This window comes from Artibeus jamaicensis, unplaced genomic scaffold, assembly GCF_021234435.1.
Source record: "Artibeus jamaicensis isolate MK-2021 breed Jamaican fruit bat unplaced genomic scaffold, CSHL_Jam_final scaffold_847, whole genome shotgun sequence".
NCBI classification, from domain to species: Eukaryota; Metazoa; Chordata; class Mammalia; order Chiroptera; family Phyllostomidae; genus Artibeus; species Artibeus jamaicensis.
Window position 1 is genome coordinate 936,854 of NW_026522057.1, and position 17,799 is coordinate 954,652.

Consider the following 17,799-nt stretch of genomic DNA (forward strand, 5'->3'; position numbering starts at 1 on the left):
ACCAGGACTGAGGATCATTATCGTACTGATAATGAAGCTTTCAGGATAGATAAGATCTCTAAGAGCAAAAAAGAAGTAGTAAAGAATGGGAAAATAAGACTTGGGGGAACTGTTTAATATTTTATAAAATATTAGGAAAATAAAATAGTCATAAGAACTGCGAAATTATAATTCAGACATAGGAAAATTGTTCTACTACCAAAGAAATCTGGATGGGTGAGTTTAGGATAGCAGCCAAGATTGTCAATACTTGTCAATTGCAGATGATAGGTTAAGGAAAATAACAAAAATATTTTGACCCTAGCAATTAGAAAGTTTTTAGTAATCATTGAGTTGAGGTTTGGGGAAAGTAGCATAGGGTTGAGAGAAGATTTCAGGGGATTCTGGAATTGTGTAGGTCGAAGTGGAGATAGCACCTTTGAGACCTGGCAGTGAAAGGAAATAGAATATGGGTGGTGCTGAAAGGATGAAGAAAATCTTTAGGAAGAAGCCCCTGGAGACAATCTGAAATATACTTGCAAGAAGTCATTTTATAGGATTATAGCTCAAGAAGAAATAATGGGAATAAAACTGAAAAGTGGAGTTATTTTTTAAAAGGGTTTAGAGTACTTACTCCTCTGATGTGGAAGGGAAAAAACATTAATTCACAATGTAGCATAGAAATTAATAGCAGAGCTTTGGAATACACAGATTCCACTTGTACCTTCCTTGATGATACGACCTTCGGCAAGTTCTAAGTTTCCACTTTATCATCTATAGAGTGGGGGTAGTAGTATCTGTCTTATAAGGATATTTGGAAGAATAAGAAGATTTTATGAAGTATTTAATATTAGCATATGGTAAATGCTAATAGATGGTAGCTGTTACTGTCCACATGGCCACACCTTATGTTTGTTCCATTCAAGAATTTCATAAAGAGTTTTCCTAAGCATTAACTTCATTAGAAATGTTTAAAGGCATTCTGTTAGATAACAGAATATAGAAAGTGAGTAAGACAATTTTATATCCTCAAGGATCTCAAAAACTTTCAGGGAGTGAAGAAGTGGCAAGGATGAAAGTCATGACACAGTTCATTAAGAACAGTTTAGTGGTGTTGTGGAGGACTAAGGGGAAGAGAGATTGAAAATTGGAAAACTAATCTAAAGGCTGCTGTTGTTTTTCTGAAAGGTAATGAAACGTGAAAGGGGATGATAAAAGTATGCGAAGAGCCCTGACTGGTGAAAGTCAGTGGGTTGGGCATAGCCCTGTAAACTGAAAACGCACTGGTTCGATTCCCAGTCAGGACACGTGCCTGGGTTGCATGCCAGGTCCCCAGTTGGGGGTGTGTGTATGAGAGGCAACTGATCGATGTTTCTTTCACACATCGATATTTCTCTCTTCCTCTTTCCCTCCTCCCCTTTCTAAAAATAAGTAAATTTTTTTTAAGTAGGCAAAGATGGAGGGTGGTGATGGCACCTAAAGGGAAGCCCATTAGACAGAGGAAGAAAACAGGAGCCCTGACTGTTGTGTGGCTCAGTTGTTTGGACATCATCCTACAAAGCAAGGGGTCGCCAGTATGATGCCTGGTTTGCAAGTTCAGTTTCACTTTGCAGTGCATGCAGGATGCAGCCAGTCAGTGTTCATCTCGCATCCGTGTTTCTCTCTCTTTTCCTCCCTCCCCCCTCTCTAGAAATGAATAAATAAAATCTTTTTTTAAAAAAACAGAGGAAACTGAATATTCTTCCCTAGAAACTGGAATAACCATGGAACCATTTCACTGGAGTTAGAGAAGTGAGAAAGATCAGTTTCAGGAAAAGATGGAAGTGGTTCTGGGTACTTTTGAATGTGTGAGGAAGAAAGAGGTAAGATGACTAGGATGGCTAGTAAGCAGATGAGGGTTCATCTGTTTATTTTCTCTAGGTGTTCAACAAACTATTACTAAACATCAGGTATCTGTATACTAAAATTTGTGGGACACGGGAGGCACAAAATAATCTCAAGTCACTGTCTAGTAGAGAGACAGACAGTAACTGTGCCCTTCTTGCCTGGAGAGGATCCTCAGCGTCTTTACCAATAAGATTATATTTGAACTGGTTTTGAAGTGGCAAAGGAAACAACTGCTATTTGTTGACACCTTACAATGTTCCAAGATATTGACTAGGCATTTTACATACATTGTAATATTTACTCCTAATCCTAAATAGAAAATTATATAATGAGGTTGTATAGCTAATGAAGTCTGGACTCTTAAAACCAGGTTTGTCTGAATTCAAATCAGGGCTCTTTCCACTGCCCAGAATGCCTCTTGTCTTGAAGGATAGAATGGAGAAGGGAATTTGAGAATTGAGATTTTGTAGTTAGACTTCATAACACTCTGGGCTGTGAATTTTGGCAAATTATTTAATTTTTTTAAACTTACATTGTTAAAAATAAACCAAGTGGGGAGTATAAGGAGACCAAAAGGTAATATTTTAAAGCTGTAGTATGCCCTGGCTGATGTAGCTCAGTGCATTAAGCACTGGCCTAAGAACCAAAAGGTTGCTGGTTCAATTCCCAGTAGGAAATGCATCAGAAGCAACCAGTTCATGTTTCTCTTCCTCTCCCTCTCCCTCCACCCTCCCTCTCCCTCCTTCCCCCCTCCCTCCCCCTCCCTTCCACTCTCTCTAAAAATAAAGTCTTTGCAAAATAAAGTCTTTACAATAAAGATTTTTTAAAAGAAAGTAATTATATCCGTCACATAACTATGGTAAAGCAATGAATGAAATTAAAGGATTTTTTTAGTAAGATTTTATTTAATTTTAGAGAGAGGAGAAGGAAGGTAGAAAGAGAGGGAGAGAAACATCAGTGTGTGGTTGCCCCCTACTGGGGACCTGGCCCCCAACCCAGGCATGTGCCCTGACTGGGAATTGAACCAGAGAGACCCTTTGGTTCACAGGCCCGTACTCAATCCACTGAGCGACACCAGCCAGGGCTGAAATTAAAGTTGTAATAATACTTGGAATATGTAATATTAACACCTCCTAAGTAGTAGTAGTCAATAAATGGTCATTTAAAAACAGGAATTTATTAGGGAGCAAGTAAGTTTAGGGACATTCTAGGCAGAGGAACTATTGTTACCAAAAATAAAAAGTCAGAGCACGTTATGTTTGGGGAAAGTCACACAATTAAATGTGGCTGGTAGTGGGAAAGTGGTAGAAGGTTGTAAGACTGAAGCCAAATCGTGGAGGTCTTTATAAAAGCTCAGGAGAAGAGAAGGTTAGGGGTAGAGATACAGTTTTGCATACTGTCAACATGGTTTTAATACTAACAGTTACAGGTTACAAATATTCCTAATGAAGGAATAGGAAAACTTTCAATTTTCCTAATGAAGTTTGCCTGGGAACAGAAGAGCAGTGAGGCTAGACCCCCTGGGAATGCAGTGAAGCATCAGGAGTGGAGAAGGGAAAGGGGAACAGAGAAATGGGTTATTTTTCCACTTTTTATTAAAAAATAAAAATTTTTTAAATTAAGATATAAGGGAGAAAATTTTGATAAATCCTACTACTATGAAGAAATGCAAGTGTTTCTGTACCCTGTGGATAATTTAGCCTGACATAAGCAGCCATCTTCAGAGTTTTCAGCAAGGAAAATAATTTCATCTGTCTCTCTTATCTAATCTTCCTACATCATCTTTTTGTGAAAAATATATTACATACTAGTTGAGTAACCTTGGACAAAGTGCATAACTTTTTTCAGTGTTATTCTCTGTTAAAAGTCAACATCATAATTATACCCAATTGGGTTAAGTAAAACAGTATGATGAACATCTTGTACATGGTAAATAATCAGTTAATTTACTTCCTAAAGCTTAGAATACCCTCTCTAAAACCAAAGAATTCTTTCCACTCAGACTTCCTTTGTCATAAAGGTCTTTCGGTTTTAATTGTTTCTTTCTGGAGAAAGAGGTGTTTTTCAATTACTTTAGCCTCACTCCATTGAAATGCTTTGTTTTCCCTGTTCTTAGACAGGGTGATCGACTCTATATGCCAGCTATGCTGCCATCATAGTCGGGCCCAGGGCCCACAGGGCTGAGCAGAAGAAGGGCCCCTGGACTAAACAGGATTGTCCCGCCATTTGCATTGCCCTGGACTGGAGCTACCTCCTGCTGCTGAAATCCCTGGAACAGCATGTTTCTGGTGTGCTATTTTTTCCAGGCTGTCAGGATTACATCAAGATGAACAACACACCACAAAAAAATATTTTGAGGTCATACATTTGGAAAATGCTGTATATTATATCTGCTTCTCAATTCACATGTACAGTTAAATGCTTTGAGAAATGACATGATAAAGAAACCTGTTGAACTTTACTCACCCCAGCATCTCCCAGGCTTACTGAACTAGATTTCTCTCTTTGAGAAACATCTATTAATATCCTGTGGATCTTTTGATTTCTATTTTCTTTTTTATTTGGGAGGTTGCATACTTCCCATACATGTTGAAATAGTAAGCTCTGGGCACTCGTGTTTCTACGTAACATTACTCTCTTTGCCTTACGATCTTACAGGCTTAGCTTCTGTTTGCATGTTTGTTTTGACTGATTTGTTCTTTCTTCCCATGTAGCCCAGTGCATGGAAAGCTAACAGAATGGAACACAAATCAGGATCCCTTTCCTCTAGCCGGGAGTCTGCTTTTACCAGTCCAGTCTCTGTTACCAAACCAGTAGTGCTGGCAGGTAGCGCAATTTTAAGCTCTCCCAAAGAGGTGAGTGACAATAAAGCAAAGGCCTTTTCTAAAGTTGGCATTTCCCATTCACTTTTACTGAGATATGCAATGTGACATGTAGAGCTCTAATTCTGTTTCCTTTGTAGCTCTGCTTAACTCAAACTCATTTGTTTAGTGGTGATTCCCATTAGCCTGTAAAGATGGGCAGTAGCTGGGTGGGGTCGTTGTTCTGTAATGGACCAGGGTCAGTCTATATTAGAAAAATTAAATAGGTGCTGTGTAAGCCATTCAGCCTTAACTGTTTTAAAAAGCTGAAGATTGTTTAAATGAAAAGGATAGTTTTTTGGGTTTTGTTTTGTTTTTGGTAAAAGATGGGATGATAAATAGGCTAACAGATTCTAGAAATCAGTACCATGTAGAAGTGACCCAGAGAATCCCAGTTCTTACTGTTTACTGTCAGGAGCAACTTAATTCTGATGTTTGCACAGAGTCCGTCCAGCACCACCCCTCCAATTGAGATCAGCTCGTCTCGTCTGACCAAGTTGACCCGACGAACTACCGACAGGAAAAGCGAGTTCCTAAAGACTCTGAAGGATGACCGGAATGGAGACTTCTCAGAGAATAGAGACTGTGACAAGCTGGAGGATGTAAGAGAGAGGGTTTTTCTAGGGCAACATAGGTGTTTTCCGATGTTTTGGGTTGTATTTGGGGGGGGTTGTTTGGTTGGTTTTTGGGGGGTGGGATTTTAAAAATATATTTGATTGATTATGCTATTACAGTTGTCTTATTTTCCCCCTTCATTCCCCTCCACCCTGCACACCCCTCCCCCCACATTCCCCTTCTTTACCACCCTGCACACCCCTCCCCCCACATTCCCCTTCTTTAGTTCATGTCCATGTGTCATAAGTTCTTTAGCTTCTACATTTCCCACACTTGTCTTCCCCCCGTCTGTTTTCTCCCCGCTGTCTATGCTACTTATTCTCTGTACCTTCTCCCACCTTCTCCTCCTCCCACTCCCCTGTTGCTAACCCCATGTGATCTCCATTTCTGTGGTTCCACTTCTGATCTAGCTGTTCACTTTGTTTGCTTTTGTTTTAGGTGTGGTTCTTAATAGCTGCGGGTTTGCTGTCCTTTCACTGTTCATATTTCATGTAATAAGGGCTTGGTGATGATGAACTCCTTGAACTTGATCTTATCTGAGAAGCACTTTATCTGCCCTTCCATTCTAAATGAAAGCTTTGCTGGATAGACCAATCTTGGATATAGGTCCTTGACTTTTATGACTTGGAATACTTCTTTCCAGCCTCTTCTTGCCTGTAAGGTCTCTTGAGAAATCAGCTGACAGTCTGATGGGAAGTCCTTTGTAGGTGACTGTCCCCTTATCTCTTGCTGCTTCTAGGATTCTCTCCTTCATTTTAATCTTGGCTAATGTAATGATGATGTGCCTTGGTGTGATCCTCCTTGGGTCCATCTTCTTTGGGACTCTCTGAGCTTCCTGGACTTCCTGGCAGTCTATTTCCTTTGCCAGATTGGGGAAGTTCTCCTTTATTATTTATTCAAATAACTTTTCCACTTGTTGCTCTTCCTCTGCCCTTTCTGGTACCCCTATAATTCGGATGTTGGCACATTTAAAGATATCTTGGAGGTTCCTAAGCCTCGCCTCATTTTTTTGAATTCTTGTTTCTTCTCTTCTGTTTGGTTGTTTCTTTCTTCCATCTGGTCCACTCCATTGATTTGAGTCCCAGTTGTCTTCCTGTCACTATTGGTTCCCTGTGCATTTTCCTTCATTTCACTTAACGTAGCCTTCATTTCTTCATCTAATTTGTGAACAAAATCAACCAGTTCTATGAGCATCCTAATCACCAGTGCTTTGAACTGTGCATCTGATAGGTTGGCTGTCTCTGTCCCTTAGAAGTATTAGCTCTGGGGCTTTGATCTATTCTTCTGTTTGAGCCTTTTTTGGTCTGGTGGCGCCTGTACGTAGTGAGGGGCAGAGCCCTAGGTGTTCACCAGGGCATGGCCACCCAGTCTCTGGGTTGTTGCGCTGTATGTGGGGGCAGGGTCTAAGAGAGAACAGTGGTGCTTGCTTCGCTCTGTCTCAGATTTCTGTCCCTTCTGCTGCTTCCCACAAGCAAATTAGGCCCTTCTGGTGCTGGTTCCTGGGTGGGTGGGCTTCTGTACATTCTAGGCCCTTGTTGTCTCTAATGAACTCTCCTGTGAGGATGGGCATCTTTCCGAGCATCTCTCCCGGCACCTCAGCCCCCACAAGTGATTTCAGTTGGTGCTTTTAGGCTTTATTTCCCAGTGCTGGGGCCCTGGGTTGCGTGGTCTATCTTGCTGCCGGTTTTTGTCTGGTTTATCTGCTCACTAATGTGGGACCACCTGGTCCGCCAGCTGCCTTGAGCACCTCACTGGGTCTGCTTGTTGCCACCCCGCACCCAGGGTCTGCCTGCCGCCATCTGCACACCCAGGTCCTCCAGCCACTGCTTTTTCCTGCCACAACCCCTCTCCGCCAGACACCAACTCCGCCCCTCTTACAGGTCTGGATGAATGGTTGTTGGACATCTGTACAGCTTAATTTTCTGTCAGTTCTGGTTATTTTTTTGTTTCTAAATTTTCGTTGTTCTTAATTTTAGTTGTGCGAAGAGGCACAGTGTGTCTACCTACGCCTCCATCTTGGCTGAAAGTCCTATTTGTTTGTTTGTTCGTTTGTGGGTTGTGGGGGGGTTTTGTGTGTGTGTGTTTTTTTCTTTTTTCCCCTCCTTGTCATAGAAGAAAGATGTGGCGAGTTTTTTTTTTTTGTTTTTTTTTATGTAACATTTAACATAAACCCCATTTCTTTTCTTTTTTTTTTTTTTTTTAAGATTTTCTTTATTTATCTTAAGAGGGGAAGGGAAGGAGAGAGGGAGAGAAACATCAATGTATGGTTGCCTTTCGTGCATCCCCTGCTGGTAACTGGCTCCTGCAGGGAACTGGTCTGCAACCCAGGCATGTGCCCTGACTGGGAATCGAACCGCGATTGTCTGGTTCACAGGCCCGTGCTCAATCCACTGAGCTACACCAGCCAGGGCAGAGTGTTTTTAAAGTACAGAGAAGTGTCTGTAGGAGTGACAGTTTGTGGTAGCGTGAGTTTAATCCATTGTTCAACAGATTTCTTCTTTTTTTAGATTTTATTTATTTTTAGACAGGGGAAGGGAGGGAGAGAGAGAAACATCAATGTGTGGTTGCCTCTTACATGGCCCCCACTAGAGACCTGGCCTGCAACCCAGGCATGTGCCCCAACTGGGTGTCGAGCTGGTGACGCTTTTTTTGTTCGCAGCCCATGCTCAAATCTATTGAGCTACACCAGCCAGGGCGAACAGATTTCAAATTAGGGCTTATTTTAATGATAGTTGCCTTGGAACTTGGTGTTTTTAAACACAGCAACATAAGTCTTGAAGTATTCAGTTCTGTAAGAAGTTAGTAAATTATAGAAACTTTTGTCACACAGATTATATTTAATTGCAGTATAAGAATATAGGTGTCTAGTGGTTTCTGCCACAGTTGACATAACCTGTAGATAGTAGCCAATTGGTATCCCTCAGGGATCTTAGCAAGGTGAGCAAGTCCTCATTTTTAAATGGGGAAATCCTGTGGGTTGAAATTGTCTTCTTGTAAGCATTTCCGTGGGTTCTGTAGATTGCTTATCTTGCCACAAAGGATTATTAAACCAATTGTGTTCTTTTCTTTATTGCAGTTGGAGGAAAACAGCACACCTGAACCAAAGGAAAATGGAGAAGGCTGTCATCAGAATGGTCTTCCTGTCCCTGTAGAGGAGGAAGGGGAGGTCCTCTCACAGTCTCTGGAAGCAGAGCACAGGTATGTGAGGATCACAGGCCATGCTATGTGTGGCCTGCAAGGAGCTGGACAATATTTAAGACAGCATTTCAAATTGAGTGCAGCATACACAGAAGTCCCACAAGCATCCTAACCTATTCTCTTGGTGTGCCCTAAATTGGCCTGTTTCTCATAGACTCAACCAGCTTTTTCACACCATTCTTTTGTGCAGTTTAGTTTCAGACTCAGTTTATGGCTCCAGTCTATAAGGGGAAAGGGGAACCTGTTTCCTAGGACTGTTGTACTTTCCCCTTGGACACTTTTGGCCCAACTGAACAGTTACCCATGAGACCCCTTTAAGGAGCCTTGGGAGGCGTGAGACCCCCATACCTGGAACTTGTTTTTTCAATGAGGGCCTTGAACACTGGGCAGCTGAGGGCACATGAGGCCTGCCATGTATGATAGTGCCTTCCTAAAAGGAGGCCCCTGTCCAGAGGAATCTTAGGTGTTGCAAAGTTACGAAGGAGACCATAATGCCATGAAATTGAAAGAGAACCTCAATACACATGGAAAGTGCTGATTTCCTCACAAGACAAAAGTGAGATGCATTCCTCTGTTTTGTCTAAAGGACAGAGAGGGTCCTTGCAATTTAGCACTTTTTTTTTTTTCATGCTGTCTTATTTTCTGTGGCTTTTATTCTCTCTTCTCTGTAGTTCTTATGCTCTGGAAAGAGCAACTGTGGAAATCCCCCTTTTAATCATAAGCACCTAAATAGCAATAATTAAAGCTTATCCCACTAAGGAAAAAAGACTAAGTTTCTTTTCTAACCTCCAAATGGGTACCATTGTCCCGGGGCAGGAAAGTATTTTGTGGAAAGTTGTGGGCTTCCCACTTATGGCTTAAAGTTGTCATGTTTTCTTTGCCTGACCTGCCTCCTCCAGGTTACTGAAAGCAATGGGATGGCAGGAGTATCCTGAAAATGATGAGAATTTCCTTCCCCTCACAGAGGATGAGCTCAAAGAGTTCCACATGAAAACTGAGCAGGTACGTCATAAACCTTTCCTGGAGGCTAGTTAATGAGTAGGAGGATGAGGAGTCAGGATAGTCGTTGCCCTTTGGGAGCCCAGTGGGGTATGAAAAAAAGACCTTGCAAAGAAAATACAAAGTTACCATAGTAGAAATACAGAAGACCATCTAAATCTGCCTAGGTGGCAGGTTTGCTGAATTTTGGCAGTTGGTGATCCTACTGCACAGTAGGCAGTCATGTGCTATAGTGGAGGGGTCATCATGGCCATGATCACCCTCATGAGCATGGTGATCCACCTCCTGTATGAGAAGCAGTTTGGCCCCTATACATTGAGCCAGTCATTGCTGGGTTGACCTGAAGACCTTGAAGCCCTTCGTTTGCTCTCTAAACCTTATTGGGTGCCCCAGTGACTGACAACTCTGTGGTCAGGGGCACCTACACCAAACAAATACATGGGGTGTCCGAGTCCCTCTGGGAGCCCAGCGTGGATCCAGAACACCTGTATGAGACCATCTCACAAGCCATGCTGAATGCTGTGGACTCACTGTCAGGCATGGGAGTCAGCGTCCGTATCATTGAGAAGGACAAATCACCAGGATACTGAAGGCCCGAATGGACTAATCCTCTGTTCCCAGAGCCCCTTTTTTGTTGTTAATAAAATAGTTTTTCTTTCTAAAATAATACTAATGAAGTAAATCTGCCCAGGCAATAGGGATCTCCAGGGTTGCATACAAAAACCAGGTCTCTACTTAGCAGATTTCAGTAGATAGTTTGTTCCTTCACCCTGGAAGCATTAACCTTCATCCGGGACCACAAGGCTCTGTTCCAAAGTTACGGGCTGAGCCCTTGGTTCCTAGGAAGGCAGGCCCACCCTCTGCTTTTAGCCTTGAGGGTTTCCTCTGGTACTCTGGCCAGAGCCAAGAAGCCAAATTTTAATTTATTCACCAAGTGCTTAGATTCTTTGTCTGAGTAAAATATTGCCAGACCTTAGGGTTTACAACAATGGGCAAGACCAGTAGGTCTCTACAGACCTTGTGGTGTATGTTTAAAGCATAAATAACAGTTGTGTCCTATAAAGCGAAAATACAGGCTGACCAAAAGACTTGGCTTCTCAGAACTGTTTCCCAATCATTGTCATCACCCAAGAATTTGTAGAAATATGGAATCTTAAAATTTTACCCAAGTTATTCTGAATCTACATCTGCATTTCAAACAGAGCCTTAAATGATTCATTTGTGAATTAAAGTTTGATGAGCACTGCTACCAAACTTTAATCTGTTAGAAGGTCCTTCCTCTACATTCTGTCTGGAATTGAATTGAGGCCTGATTTCCTAGGTCCTATTGGCCAGTGTAGATATTAATGTTTTCTTTTTGTTCTTTTTTCTCTGTCCCATTCTTACTGCACCAGCTGAGAAGAAATGGCTTTGGGAAGAATGGCTTCTTACAGAGCCGCAGTTCCAGCCTGTTCTCCCCTTGGAGAAGCACTTGTAAAGCAGAGTTTGAGGACTCGGACACGGAAACCAGTAGCAGTGAAACATCAGATGACGATGCCTGGAAGTAGGCATATACATGTTCACAGTTAAATCTGACCCATGGACTCAGCTTGTGTGCTTAGGGAATATACGAAAGAAATCTTTTCCTTTTCTTATGTTGCTATTGAATATTTCATGCACAAGGGAAATAATCGTATCCCAAAGAGAGAGAGATTTAACTTGTTTAGCTTTTGTTGTTGTTCTGTTATCTGCTTAATAGAAATTCGTATGGTGGGAAAGATTTTTAAAACACACACACAGTATATATGGGGCGATGCACAAGTGGGAGCTGGCAGTGCAGAGAGGAGGCGGCACTGGTCTGCAGCAGCAGCTTCCACCAGCCCTTGGGGCACTCACCCCTGTGCTCAAGCAATCATTGTCAATGACAAAGTGACTATTGAAGTTATAATTGTATTAAATTAATGCTAATAATTTGGATATTTTATTTTATTTCTGGCTGCTCGGGTAACGTTAGCCCTTAACTAAGTATATGTGGGTTTCTTTTTTTTTTCCTTTTTTTTTGGGTACAGCTGTAAAATATTTGGATATAGGAAATGTGTTATTCTTGCAGCCTTGATATTCAGGGTGGATTGTAAAATATAAATTTTTTGTGAGATTTCAAAGATTAAGATTATTTTGATAACATTATTTACAGATTTAAAAGATGTGGTTATCACAAGTCTTGAGGGGGAAACTACTGCATAAAATAACTAACTTGGAATAAATATTTTGCATCAGTTTGGATTGTCTTGTGTAAGAAGTCTGTTTTCTTTAAAATTAAATGAGTGGTTTCTTTTTTTAGGGGAAATTCATCCAGCATGCTAACATCTGAATTTCATACACATTTGTTTCTCCTTTTAGCAGCTACTTTTTTGATGCAGAAAAACCTGTGCAATAAATTACCAGTAATAAAATCAGAAACCAAAGTTTCTTTCCTGAAGCTGTTGCTCACTACCCCTGTATTTACCAATGTACATATTTTAAGGAAGGACTGTTGCTTAATTTTCCTGCTAAATAAAATATAGGAGAAAACAATTTGAGCCAATGCTGGCTGGGTGACCAGTGGAGGAGGGAGGTTTTTCATTTAATAAACACTCAGACTTTAGTGCCCCAGGCATTTTGTAAGACTCTGAAGGATGCAAGGGGTGCCCAGTCTAGTGGGGAAGGGAATAACATGTTATGTTATGTTATGTTATGTTATGTTATGTTATGTTATGTTATGTTATGTTAAAAATGAAATATTAGAGCCCTGGCTGGTGTCGCTCAGTGGATTGAGTGTAAGCTCACAAACCAAACAGCTGCGGTTCAATTCCTAGTCAAGGCACATGCCTGGGTTGCAGGCCAGTTCCCAGGAGGGGACGAACGAGAGGCAACCATACATTGATATTCTCTGGTACTGACCGAGCTGGCAAGCTGGTAGTGTATCTAAGACTCCCAGCAACCTGCCTAACACCATTTGACCAGCCTTGGAGATTCCCCAGAGACTCTGCTCCATTCCCTACCCACCCAAGCTGTTTTTCCATATGAATGGCTGGTCTTGGTTCTTGCTTCACTTCAAATACTATCAAACAAGTAATAGCTGGCCTCAATGACCCCCAGGCCCAATACTAGCAGCAGGCAGCCTAGATTCACAGCTGGGCTTTGCCTGTGAATCTCCCAAGCCCAGCACAAGTAGCAGCCATCTCAGATTGCTTTATAGATCAGGCAGGGTGGCCCAGGGAAAACAGGTGGGAGCAGATTTTGACCTGCACCACCTGGAAAACTCCAGGGTCAGAGTATCCAGTAAACAGCTATAGTCCATGTTGGAGCGCCACCACCCTGGCTCTGTATAGCTGATCCTCCACATAGGGTGGAGTTTAGTGGTAAGTGGTCACAGCCAGTCCTTGCAGCTGATTGCCTGGGTAAATCCCTCCCATTGATCTGCCAACAGCCCAAGTCAACTACAAGAGGAGGGTATACTCAGCCCACACAAAGGGTCAAAACACTGGCTATAAGGATGCTCAAGGAACTTAGGACCTCAATAGCATAAAAAAGAGCTAGTCAGAAATGAAGGATACATTGAGCACGGGCCTGTGAACCACACGATTGCGGTTCGATTCCCAGTCAGGGCACATGCCTGGGTTGCAGGCCATTTCCCAGCAGGGGACGCACTAGAGGCAACCATACATTGATATTTCTCTCCCTCTCTCCTTCCCTTGCCCTCTAAAGATAAATACATAAAATCTTTTTTAAAAAGTCATACATGACTCATTTATTAGAAGGATATACTAGAAATAATTTACAAGGGAAACAACAGTAGAGTGGATGAATCTGAGAATCAAATCAATGATTTGGAACATAAGGAACCACCAATCAGAACAAGAAGAAAAAAGTATAAGCAGCCCCTGGGGCAACTTAAAGAGGTACAACATCTCCACGGGTGCCACAAGGAGAAGGATCAAGAAATTGAAAACTTATTTCAAAGAGCAAAAACTTCCCTAATTTGGTGAAGGAAATAATCATGCAAGTCCAGGAAGCACAGAGAGACCCACACAAGATGGATGCAAAGAGGCCCTGGCTGGTGCAGCTCAGTGGGTTGAGCGCGGGCCTGTGAACCAAAAGATCACACTGATTCCCAGTCAGGGCACATGCCTGGGTTGCAGGCCAGATCCCAGCAGGGGATGCATGAGAGGTAACCATACACTGATATTTTTCTCCCTCTCTCCCTTCCTGTCTAAAGATAAAATCTTTAAAAACAAAGATGGATGCAAAGAGGCCCACTCCAAGACACATCATAATTAAAATAACAGTTGGCCCTGGCTGGTGTGGCTCAGTGGATTGAGCACCACCCTGCAAACCCAACGGTTGCTGGTTCAATTCCCAGTCGGAGCACATGCCTGGGTCGAGGGCCAGGTCCCCTGCTAGGGATGTGCAAGAGACAACCACGTACTGATGTTTCCCTCTCTCCCTCCTTTTTCCTCTGAAAACAAAATCTTTTTTAAAAAGTAAAACGTCAAAGTTTAAAGATAAAGAGAGAATCTTAAAAGCAGCAAGAGAGAGACTTCCGCCAAGATGGAGGCATAGGTGGGGACGCCGTGCTTCCTCACACAACCAAGTTTAGAGAAAACTAAATAATAACAACAGAAAACACAGCCAAAACACAGAAAATTGAACTTTTCAGAAGTCTGATAATAACAAATTCTTCAGCCTGACCGGTAAGAGGGGCGAAATCAGCAGCTGGCAGAGCGGGGTAGCACAGGAAAACTTGGTCAGACGGACTCAGGCGAGCAGAATCCAGGCGCAGGGTTGGACCTGGTGGGCAACTCAGCGAGCGACCGCGGGGAAACAGCAAGGGAGCAGGGCTGCGGGTTGACTGTGGTCACGCATTCGTGCGTGGATAGACAAGCGAGGGAGTGGGCAATTGAACGAGAGCCAGCAGCCGCAGCGGCAATCGGCAGCGGAGGGTGCAGCCATTTCCCGCTCTAACCCCGCCTCCACATACAGCATCATAATCCAGCGACCTGAGTGGCCCTGCCCCAGTGAACAACCTAAGGCTCTGCTCTTCAGCCAGCTGCGAGAAAAAGCAGAGGGGGCCGCCATTTCCCCGCTCTGACCCCGCCTCCACATACAGCATCACAACCCAGCGACCTGGGAGTCCAAGGATCCGCTCCTCAGACTTAACGGGCGCAGACCAAAAATGGCTCAAGAAGATCTCAAAGCCCCAGAGCCTATAAATCTAAGCGATGAAGAAATAGCAAAACTCTCAGACGCAAAGTTTAAAACACTGGTGATCAGGATCCTCACAGAACTGGTCGATTATACCCACAAATTAGACAAACATATGAAGGGGAAACTAATTGAATGGAATTATACAGGAAACCAATAGCGATGAAAAGGCAACTGGGACTCAAATCAATGGAGTGGACCAGAAGAAAACAAATAATGGCCAAACAGAAAAGAGTGAAGAAGCAAGAATTCAAAAAAATGAGGAGAGTCTTAGGAACCTCCAGGACATCTTTAAACGCTCCAACATCCGAATTATAGGGGTACCAGAAGGGGGAAAGGAACAGCCACCAGTGGAAAACTTATTTGAACAAATAATTAAGGAGAATTTCCCCAATCTGGCAAAGGCATTAGACTTCCAGGAAATCCAGGAAGCTCAGAGAGTCCCAAAGAAGTTGGACCCAAGAAGGAACACACCAAGGCACATCATCATTACATTAGCCAAAATTAAAATGAAGGAGAGAATCCTAGAAGCAGCAAGAGCTAAGGGGACAGTCACCTACAAAGGAGTTCCCATCAGACTGTCAGCTGATTTCTCAAAAGACACCTTACAGGCAAGAAGGGGCTGGAAAGAAGTATTCCAAGTCATGGAAGGCAAGGACCTGCATCCAAGATTAGTCTATCCAGCAAAGCTTTCATTTAAAATGGAAGGGCAGATAAAGTGCTTCTCAGATAAGATCAAGTTCAAGGAGTTCATCATCACCAAGCCCTTATTATATGAAATGTTAAAGGGACTTATCTAAGAAAAAGAAGTTTAAAAAATATGAACAGTGAAAGGACAGCAAACTCACAGTTATTAACAACCACACCTAAAACAAAAGCAAACTAAGAGGATAGCTAGATCAGGAGCAGAACCATAGAAATGAAGATCACATGGAGGGTTAGCAACAGGGGAGTGGGAGGAGAAGGGGGGAGAAGGTACAGAAAATAAGTAGCATAGACAGTAGATAGAAAATAGATGGGGGGGCAAGAATAGTATGGGAAATATAGAATCTAAAGAACTTGAGACACATGGTCATAAACTAAAGGGGGGTAATGGTGGGGACGGGGGTAGGGTGGAGGGGAATGAAGGGGGGAATGAAGGGGGGAATAGAACAACTGTAACAGCATAATCAATAAAAAATAAATTAAAAAAAAAGCAGCAAGAGAAAGTTTAATTACCTACAGGGGAGTTGTCATAAGACTATAAGCTGATTCCTCAAAACAAACTCGGCAGGCTAGGAGGGATTGAAAAGAAACATTCGAAGTCCTGAAAAGCACGAACCTACAGCCAAGACTGTTTCACCAGCAGAGCTATCATTTAGAATCAAAGGGCAGATGAAAAGCTTCCCAGACAAGATAAAACTAAAGAAGTTCATCATCACCAAACTATTTTTTCCTTTTTTAAAAATGTATTAATTATGTCATTACAGTTGTTCTATTTCCCCCTTCATTCCCCTCCCCCTGCACACCCCCTCCCCTACCATCCCCTCTTTAGTTTATGACCACGTGTCTCAAGTTCTTTAGATTCTATATTTCCCATATTATTCTTGCCCTCCCCCTATCTATTTTCTACCTACCATCTATGCTACTTATTTTCTGTACTTTCTCCCCCCTTCTCCTTCTCTCACTCCCCATTGCTCACCCTCCATGTGATCTTCATTTCTATGATTCTGCTCCTGAATCATCACCAAACTATTATTATATGAAATGTTAAAGCGACTTATTCTAGAAAAAGAGGATCAAAACTATGAACACTAAAATGGCAAAAATATATATCAACAATTGAATCTAAAAAAACTAAGCAAACAAGAACAGAGACAAAATCATGGATACAGAGACTGTTTTGATGGTTGCTAGATGGGAGGAGAGTGTGGGGGAAGGGTTGAGAGGTGAGGGGATTAAGAAGTACGATTAGTTACAGAATAGCCATGGGAATGTGAAGTGCAGTATAGAAAATGGAGTAGCCAACGAACTTATACACTTGACCCACAGACATGAACAAAGGTGGGGGGATTGCCTGAGGGAGTGGGGGCTGCTGGGTACAGGAGGCAAAGGAGGAAAAATTGGGACAACTATACTAGCAGAATAGATAAAATATAATTTTAATTTTTAAAAGATTTTCATTTATTTATTTTTAGAGACGGGAAGGGAGAGAGAAACAGAAGGAGAAAAACATCAATGTGTGGTTGCCTCTCATGCCCCTCCCCCTGCTGGGAGCCTGGCCCATAACCCAGGCATGCGCCCTGACTGGGAATCAAACCAGTGACTCTTTGGTTCTCAGGCCCACACTCAGTGCACTGAGCTACACCAACCAAGCCATAAACATTTTTTTTTTTTTAATCAACCAATAGCCCTGGCTGGTGTAGCTCAGTGGATTGAGTGTGGGCTGCAAACCAAAGGGTCGCTGGTTTGATTTCCAGTCAGGGCACATGCCTGGCCACGTGAAAGGCAACCACACATCGATGTTTTTCTCCCTCTCTTTCTCCCTCCCTTCCCATCTCTAAAAATAAATAAAGTCTTTAAAGAAATAGTGATGCATATGAAATTAAAATATTAAAAAAATAAAAGATGACGCTTCCCGCCAAAGGCTGTGATCAGTGATGGAGTGTGTTGGAGTGTGTTACCTGGCCCCCCCTGGCCTAGAAGGCAGTTTGTTCCCCTTGATTTTATTAGTGCTGCCAGAAAAACCAAGGTGTCATATTAGAGATTGCCTGTCTCATGCAAGGAGGTGGAGCAGACTCTGTGATTTTTTTTTCAAGCCAGGGCCTCCTCCCAGAGGTGACAGAGCCTTCCACGCCCATTCCTCCGGCCTGCCCAGGCCTGTGGTTGTGCAGGCAGCTGAGGCTCCTCCCCAAACAAACGGTACCCTAGAGACCCAGTAGACCGGGCCTTTCCTCCTTGCCTCTGGCTTTCTGTTTCATCCTCCTTTTGCTTTCCCCTACTCTCTGTCCTGTCTTCCGCAGGTCTTGGCTTGGCGTCACAGAAGGGGTTCCATCAC

At 42.7% G+C, this 17,799-nt stretch overlaps 1 protein-coding gene and 1 pseudogene across 3 annotated transcripts in view; both read left to right on the forward strand.

Moving 5' to 3' along the window:
* GPBP1L1 (GC-rich promoter binding protein 1 like 1) overlaps positions 1 to 11,797 on the forward strand; it is a 43,424-nt gene extending 31,627 nt beyond the window's left edge. For all 3 annotated transcript variants that reach the window (XM_037149322.2, XM_037149323.2, XM_053660384.1), the window contains 5 exons: positions 4,581 to 4,721; positions 5,171 to 5,329; positions 8,419 to 8,540; positions 9,440 to 9,542; positions 10,934 to 11,797. In XM_037149322.2, the coding sequence (XP_037005217.2) occupies positions 4,581 to 4,721; positions 5,171 to 5,329; positions 8,419 to 8,540; positions 9,440 to 9,542; positions 10,934 to 11,086 (678 nt within the window). In that variant the 3' untranslated portion in view covers positions 11,087 to 11,797. The remainder of the gene's footprint in view (positions 1 to 4,580; positions 4,722 to 5,170; positions 5,330 to 8,418; positions 8,541 to 9,439; positions 9,543 to 10,933) is intronic.
* On the forward strand, positions 9,556 to 10,925 carry LOC119052246 (proteasome subunit beta type-3-like; annotated as a pseudogene).
* Positions 11,798 to 17,799: the final 6,002 nt, after the last annotated feature.